Source organism: Aphis gossypii, chromosome 2, assembly GCF_020184175.1.
Source record: "Aphis gossypii isolate Hap1 chromosome 2, ASM2018417v2, whole genome shotgun sequence".
Lineage (NCBI taxonomy): Eukaryota > Metazoa > Arthropoda > Insecta > Hemiptera > Aphididae > Aphis > Aphis gossypii.
The window spans coordinates 22105751-22114073 of record NC_065531.1 but is presented as its reverse complement, the minus strand read 5'-3'; the positions used below and the strand labels follow the sequence as shown (position 1 = coordinate 22114073).

At 29.5% G+C, this 8323-nt stretch overlaps 2 protein-coding genes across 2 annotated transcripts; one reads left to right on the top strand and one right to left on the bottom strand.

Moving 5' to 3' along the window:
* Positions 1-1384: 1384 nt before the first annotated feature.
* On the bottom strand, positions 1385-5846 carry LOC114124308 (26S proteasome non-ATPase regulatory subunit 1). Its single transcript, XM_027987520.2, has 3 exons — positions 4509-5846; positions 3094-3355; positions 1385-3031 (listed from the first exon to the last, which is right to left on the bottom strand). Exons 1-3 carry the CDS (start codon positions 5720-5722, stop codon positions 1541-1543), a joined length of 2967 nt encoding a protein of 988 aa, XP_027843321.2. The 5' UTR covers positions 5723-5846; the 3' UTR covers positions 1385-1540.
* Positions 5847-5994: 148 nt separating this feature from the next.
* Positions 5995-7609, top strand: LOC114124309 (apoptosis regulatory protein Siva-like). Its single transcript, XM_027987521.2, has 4 exons — positions 5995-6595; positions 6720-6877; positions 6945-7060; positions 7132-7609. Exons 1-4 carry the CDS (start codon positions 6478-6480, stop codon positions 7175-7177), a joined length of 438 nt encoding a protein of 145 aa, XP_027843322.2. The 5' UTR covers positions 5995-6477; the 3' UTR covers positions 7178-7609.
* Positions 7610-8323: the final 714 nt, after the last annotated feature.

Genomic DNA, 8323 nt, shown 5'->3' with positions numbered 1-8323 from the left:
GACTACTAAATATAATGTAGTTAATGACTTAAAGTTACAAATTAAGTGAATACAACTTTAATCCTCATTAAATTTGTATTCATACCCTTAAAATGGTTACTACCAAATGAACTGAAGTATTTCCTTCTGTTGCCTATAATATTAACATTTACTATTCTTGTTTATAAAATTATAAGTTTTATTTTGATAATAAAATAATAATATTTTAATTTTATCTTATCAGGTTAAAAATATTTTTCTCATATTTTTTGTATTATGATATTTAATAATGACCATATAATTATAATTTAAAAATACATTTTAAATATTTTAATTATTTATGGGTCAAAGAATTGTTATGAATGTGTTATCTTTGTGAAATGTGTTGTTGTAGTAAAAGTATAATGCCTTAAGTGTTATATTATGATAATGGCATAATTAATTGTAAATACAAAGCTAGTTATCTAGGTTAACACCAGACCTTGATTGAACAAAGTTCAAAAATATATGTATGTAATATAACTGCATAGTTATAGTGTGTATCTGTTCATTGGTTGGAAAAAAACCTATCAAAAGTGTTGTAACTTTAAAATTTGGACCCTGGCATGAATTTTCAATGGGACCCACTCACCTAGACATAAAGGTTTGAGAGTGACCAATTTATTTTAAACTTATTGTATACCTACATTTTTTTTTTAAGATATAAATCAAAATTTTTTGATTTGAATTAAAAAAAAAGTTATATGTTATATTATAAATTATTAAAAGGAAATCATTCCAATACTACAGCAACCTAAGCTAAACGGGCTAAGTGCCCATTCCAGCAAGTTGATTCTTAATAGTAGTGCATTGCTCAAACAATTAATTCCTCAGTAAAATAGTGAACCGTATAAAGTATATGCGAGTGTCAGGCATTTTCATTACTTCTCAACTATTAATAAACACTTTAAATTTATATTGTTGGGTATTATCCTGTTAAATAGGTTAAAAGGAAGCAAAAAGCTCTTATAATTTAAGCTAAAAAGCTGAAATGAAGATTATTATAATTTTAAACTTTTTTCAAGATTTCTGTGCCCAAGACAAAAATTAGAATAGACATTCTTTGAAAAATGTTCAAGTGTTTTTACTCTATAAGAACATTTTTAATTAAATGTCAACTTAAATTTGATTATTATTATAGCTTAGTCAATTGATGTAGTTATTTGTGTTTCTGGGTGTCCAGGTAGTTTCTGCCTTGGACCACGATTATATTATGATATTGTGAAAAGGATAAAGTATGTCGAAAAAAATGTAATATATATCAAATAGAACTTTCATGTGGGTAGTAAATCATATTGATACATTATTATGTATAAACATAAATTATCAATCGAATATTTATAGTTAGTAAAAACTGTAACAAAAATATTAATTCTCCACTAGACAGTAGACTTAAATATTTATATAATTATGGATTATTATAATTAATTCAAGTTTACATGGATGAATAAATTATAAGTCTAAATAAAAAAATTATACATGGTCTGTTAGAATGTAACAAAAATATTTAAGTTTTATATTATTAATCATCTGTATATTCAAAAGGTTCAGGAGCTTCAGGTTCCTTATCATCTTCTGGTTTAGGTCCAAAAGCAGCGACTGGTTCAACCAACTGTTCGTCTTCAACACCATTTTTAGTAAAACGTGTCATGATGATACCACCAATGGAAACATCTTTTAAAGGTTGATATGCTGAGTTTTCAACTAATTGTAAATGTTTAAGTTGTTGTTTCATTATTCTAGCCGGGTTATTCAGTATCTCAAAGTTGGGTTCAGGTTTTTGTTCTTCTTTCTTTTCATCCTTCTTCTTACTGGTTGATGCTTCTTTTTCATCAATTTCCATTTTTTCACTAGTGGATGGTTCAACAGCTTTTACACTTCCACTTCCGCTTCCACCTTCACGACGTTTAGCTCTTGCTGCAATACTTAATACAGCAGTAGTGACCTTTTCTCTTTCTTCTCGTTTCTTTTCTTCCATTGCTGCAGGATATGCATACAGTGAAGGTTTAGCATTACTTTTCAGCTCAAGGAGAGGCATTTTAAGGTGTGCGTTTAATGCAATAATACATGTAGGGGTAAAAGCTAGTGCTAAGCAATGGGCTAGTGGAAACCAATACCAATACTGAGTGAATAATAACAGGCCAACAACTGCCAACATATTAGTATGGCCAGTTCTAGATTCTAATGAAATAGAAACATTACGACCACCTCCATCAATGATACCTTGAGCTAAAATAGCCCCGAACTTAGCCATAACATCTTCATGTTTATCAGTAATCACTTTGGCATACAGTGTACGGAATTCTTTCACTTTGGGACAAGTGCTTTCTGTTTGTTGAATAAGAATCATAGCAGATGCGATTAAAGCTCCTTGGCGTACATAATTCACAGGGTCATTAGTCATTGGTTCTAATAAATTAATAGCTTCTTTAAGTCCGGTTCCTGCACAAGCAATACCTAAAGCCATGGCTGCACCATACCTAACATGAGGGTTATAACTTTCGGCAAGTAAACTAACAACTTGAGGACATTGTTCTGGTGTTCTGAATAATAAAAATCCTAAACCTGTGACAGCTGCGCGACGTACATCATCGTTAACATCAGATACTGCAACATGCAATAATTTCCGAATAGCCATATTACTTCCAGTTCCACAGTATGCCATTGATATTGTATACATGGCAGACCGACGTAATATTGGATCTTTATCTTGTAATAACGATGTAATTAAAGGATCAGCTTCTTCTAGTCGACCATACATGACAAATGATATTCCAACAGCTAAACCTCTCAAAATTTTTTCATGCTGTGTTACTTGAGCATATGCCACCATGTCTTGAAGAGCTTCACCATTTTTAGATCCCAACATAACCAAACCCATAGCTAATCCAGCTGCTTCTCCAGTCACAGCATCATCTTGATACATATTGAATTTCAACTGTTCATAAATATCTTCACGACTTGTACCCATTGCTGAAAGACCAATTCCTAAGCATCCTCCATGTTTCACAATCTAAAATTAGAAATAATTGTATAGTTTTATTTTAAATATATTTAATTATATTCATTATTTACTTCATTATGTGCATCCTTAAGTTGTCCAAGAAGATAGTCATTGATAGCAGCACCGTGGTTAGCATGAATCAAACCTAAGGCATAGAGACCACCGCCTTCACTATATCCAGAACTTCCGGATGAATTATTTTCTCTAGGAGGTAAATAACTGCGCATAAGTTCAAGTGCGTCTGTTTCATGACCTCTATGAATAACTCCAAGAGAAGCAGTAGCTGATAATTTGGCCCAATTTGTAGCCCTGGCCAACCACTCCAAATTATCTCTAAAACAATAAATTATTTAAAATAACAATTAATAACAGGACAAAAATTTAAAAAAACTGTATACCTATAAAAACAATTCTACTTCAATTCTATTCACCCAGTGATATTGGATTGAGGTGGGGTGTTTTTTATAGTTAAAGACTATTGAAATACACATTTTTTACAATATTTTCAAATTTATAATTCTTTTATTATGAGCATGCACAACAATTTGTATATTTTAAATAGCACATATACTTTCAACAGCAGATTGATGCAGTAGGTAGGAGATATCGAGAATCAAATGAAAAAATTATGCATGGTATGGAAATTTAAGCCCACGATGCCTGAGTGCCAGCCTCATAACAATGAACCACCACGATCTTATTAGTTTAACCTCAATATCCTCCTATCTGGGCCAAAGTGGCAGTGTGTACGGATGATGAGAGGCATAGGTGCTGAGGCCGTGTCAAGATTTGGATACACCAAATTTTTAAGTCAATTTGATCCTTTTTACCATAGCTCTAAAATTAAAATTGTCTAAACAATAACGAGCTAGTTTTGATTAAAATTATTAAATTTTTCAACAATCATTCTAGAATTTTATGAATTATTATCATATTATCATGCAATTTTAAATATTTTTTATATTTGTAGGCTTGCAGACATTATTAAATCATTTAAATTAAATACTTAAAATTGCTTTATAATTCATAAAAATCTAGGATGATTGTTAAAAAATTAAATAATTTTAATTGAAACTTTAGGCTCGTTATTATTTAGTCAATTTTCCAAATTTGTTGTTGAAAGTAGGTGTTACTATTTAAACAAAATACAAGTTGTATTGTAATTGAAAGGGCTAAAAATTTGAAAATATTGTTAAAAATGTGTATTTTAATAGTTCCTAACTATTTAAAAACATTCCACCTCAATCCAATTACTGAACAGAATTATTTAGTGTTAACTTTAAAAGAAATCACACTGTACACAACGTTTAAGAACTATTTCATTAAAAACAATTTTGTTGATGTATGAACATGTGTTTTCAGGTCTTAGTTATCAATATAATAATAAACATAGTTTATCTTAGAATTTTGATAGTTAATAATTAAATAAAAAAACTTTACAAGATTGAATCAATAAATTTTTCTAAAGTGACATAAGTTAATTTACCTTAAGAACTGATCGCTAGTAGTACCACTATGCATGAAACCATTAGCAATTACTGTAGCTGTATGACAAACACTTGCACGAATAGCTTCTTTTGTATTTTTTAAAATCAACATATCTGTATGATTACTCCTAATTAAGAATTGTAGATGTAGCTCAATGCTCACTTCACCACTTAATACTTTAGTCAACTTTTGGATTACTTCTTGTCGATACTTATCATCAGGTCCAAGAGAATCAAAAGTACGTTCTTTAATTTTTTCAATAACAGTTTCACCTGTGCTTTCATCGATTTTAGCAACAGCTACAGGTGTACTGGAAACATTTGATTTATCTGTGCTACTCTGGGCTGCAGGAATTGCTTTAATGACATGTGTTGCAGAAGGTATGGGAGCTGTTTGGCGTAAGGACTCAAGAACACTTGACAGAAACTGTTGAGTAGCTGATTCATATAAATCAAATGCTATTTGATATGCCATTAAGCAGTTTTTCTCATCATTATTTTGTATCAGACCTTCGAGAAGTTGAGCAACAGATTTGGGATCATCCAAAAAGATGAAACATTGGCTCATATTCACATAGTCTGGCACTTCAAGATTTCGGTACAAACCAATAAGACAACGTAATACAGTACTGCGGAAACTACGATTTTCAATAGTACTCATAGCTACTTGGAAAGCATAAGATAACATTTCATTTATATTATCCGATGATTCAATGGATTTAGCAAATATATCCATGCGTCTAGTTTCTAAAGCCAAACCTAAAGCTTGTTTGTATTGCTTGTCATCCAGACATCTTTGAAACATACGATTGACAATTGCTTCCAAACGCACATCCATAACAGGCGGGGAGCTTGGGTTTTCTGCAGCCTCCACGCTCAGTTTTGTGTAGTGGTCGATACATTTTGCTATGATGGTTTCCACGTATTCGTTGCGCGCGTTTACGTCAAACAAATCGCTGGCACCCAACGCGTATTGTAAAGAATCCGCAAATGAACCGAGATGATAATATACCTTGCTAGCAACTAGAGCAGCCAAACTTTGTTGTGCAAACGTCTTGTCTTCGTGGAGGAATTCAATTTTTTGGATTGCCTCTGATATTTCGGGCCAAAATTCGTCGACAATAGCATCTAGTTTCCGAAGTGCGAAGATTTTTAATTCGGGCGCCGGTTCGTCCAGCAACGATATTACGCCTGCTGCCGACGTTATATTCATTTTGTTATAGACTTTTAATAATTAAAAATGAATGATTTTAAATTAATTTTGCTAACTGATACAAAGGCATAAAATACTTCACTGTTTCTGTTAAAATAATGACAAGCGAATATCGAAATATCCATCCATAACAATAAAATACAAGTCATGTTTTCCGAAATGCAAAGAACTCATAAGTTTGAAATCTCCTTGACTTTTATTATCTCATCGCCAACTTCATTATCGTCACAATAATAGTGATAAAAAAAAGAAGCGTCTTAAATCCTAATTTGTTCATTGTTGTAAATTCATAATAATATATAGTTATTTATACTATATTTATGTACTCAACTAAGTCAGCTAACTCAATAATTAATAGCCAATTCAATTGTTAATTGACAATTAATTTTGTACTATACGGCCTATACTCTAAAGTGTATACGTCTGTTTTCAATAATCTGTTTTTTAAGTGAATACCTATTACTTATTAAATTTATTATTAATAATATGTAATTCCACCTGTTTTATTTTTAAAAAGAAATTCCACTTTGTTAGACTCGTTATCATGGCTAAATAGATTTATTTATTAATAGCTGTGTACGATAATTGTTAAGAGAGACAGTGTGTTGTGTTTACTGTTTACACACTTACACAAATATTTTTTTGGAACGAACTCAGTTATTTGTTTTTGAGTTTTTACTGTACCCAAATATTTAACTATTTTTTATTATCCATACAATTATATTAAACTACATAACCACAAATACATTTTCAACATGAACAAGAGAAGGTATCCATATGGTGTTGATATGTGTCCTCAGTTAAAAATACACATTGGAGAGAAACAAGTTGCTAATGGAGTTTTGGGACCATCAAAAATGTCTGAAGTTTATGGTAACAACTCATAAATAAAAATTGTTTATTTCTGTATTATTTGTAAAGTTGTAACATTTTAGTTTTTACTAAATTCAAATATATATTAATAATCATTATTGACTGGTTTGTTTTATTATTATAGAAAAAACTAAGCAGATGTTGTTTCAAAGAGCAGGAGCATCGTTTGAAGTAATAGAGCATGCTGTGGTTGTTGATAAAATTCCATGCGACAGTAAACCATCTAAACAAATGCAGTTAACATTTGATGGAAAATTGTGCAGGCCTGATGTTTTAATTGAAGTATCTACCTAAAAATTATTTGTATTGAAATAAGTAGTTTTTAATTATTTCATATTAATATTTATAGAATTCAAACATGTATAATTACAATCAAGAAAAATGTAATTTTTGTTCAAAAACAGAAAAGTTGGATTTTTGTGGGATATGTGGAGAAATATTTTGCAACATGTGTTCATTTTCTTTGTAAGTATTTTTAATTTTTTCATCAATTTCAAATCGTTTGAATCTAATAATTTATTTTTATTTTTATCTAGATTTGGCGATGAAGTGAGTAAAATGTGTTTAACATGTTATAAATAAATGTAAAAACTTAAATTTTTTGTAAAAAGTGTGATTTATGTTTATTGATTTAAAGTTTATTAGACAATTGAATTTTTAATGTAAACCTCGTTTGTTTTTTATTTTATTAAATTAAATCTATTAGATCTATTTTTAAATAATGTTACAAAAGTAATTTATTCAACTGTTGAACTGTTTTTTTTAACATACTTTAAAGTTTAATTTTGATTTTTTAATATAAGTAATAAGTAATAACTTATTTTTTCAATAAAGCTAATATAATATCTTAAAATTTTGTATTTATTACTTTATGTACCTATACAAGATGTATGTACAAATTACAGTTTATGTTAATTTAAGCTTGTTACATGGTTACAAATCCATTATCTGGCTTGTCCCATAAACAAACACAAACGTTTATCAATTAATAAATGTATGTTTAACCGTTCATAAGTTCTTGATACTTCAGAATGACTTACCTAAAAAGATTAATCTTGTTTCATATTTATCTTCTAACTCTATACTCCTTCTAGTCACTTGTTCTCACTTAGTTTATCCATAATAAGTGACACTTTTACAGTTTTTACTATTCCTATAAATTAATTTTCTATTTTAATTAGTAATTTCCATAATCATTGCATACATCTAGCCAAGCATTAGTAAAAATTCATGAAAACACATATTTTGTCATTTATGGGTTGTCCTCAGATGAAACCTATACAGTTTGTACTATGCCATGTAAGAAATAAAACATAAGAAATTTTCAACGGTTGTAAGTTGTAGAAGCTGTACTACATGAATATTTTCTTAGTTCTTAGTTCATGCTATTAAGTGCTATAAAAGAATTAATGAATATCTTAATTGGATTTTTTGATATTTATCTTCTGTAGACAGTAGTACTGTACATGGCTAAGTATACTTAGCAATGGTACAGTACTCTTAACTCGGCTGTACTATTCAAGATTAAACATTTTTTGTCGTATACAATTTAGTATTAACTTTAAGTTGTTTAATAGTTGATACTTGATAATATAATATAAAAAAACATACATATTAATATATTATATTATTTATAGTTTTCTCACAGACGCGATCTATGCATGAAAAACCGCGTTATAAATAATACACACTCCAGTTCAGACAATATGATAACATTTATGATTATTA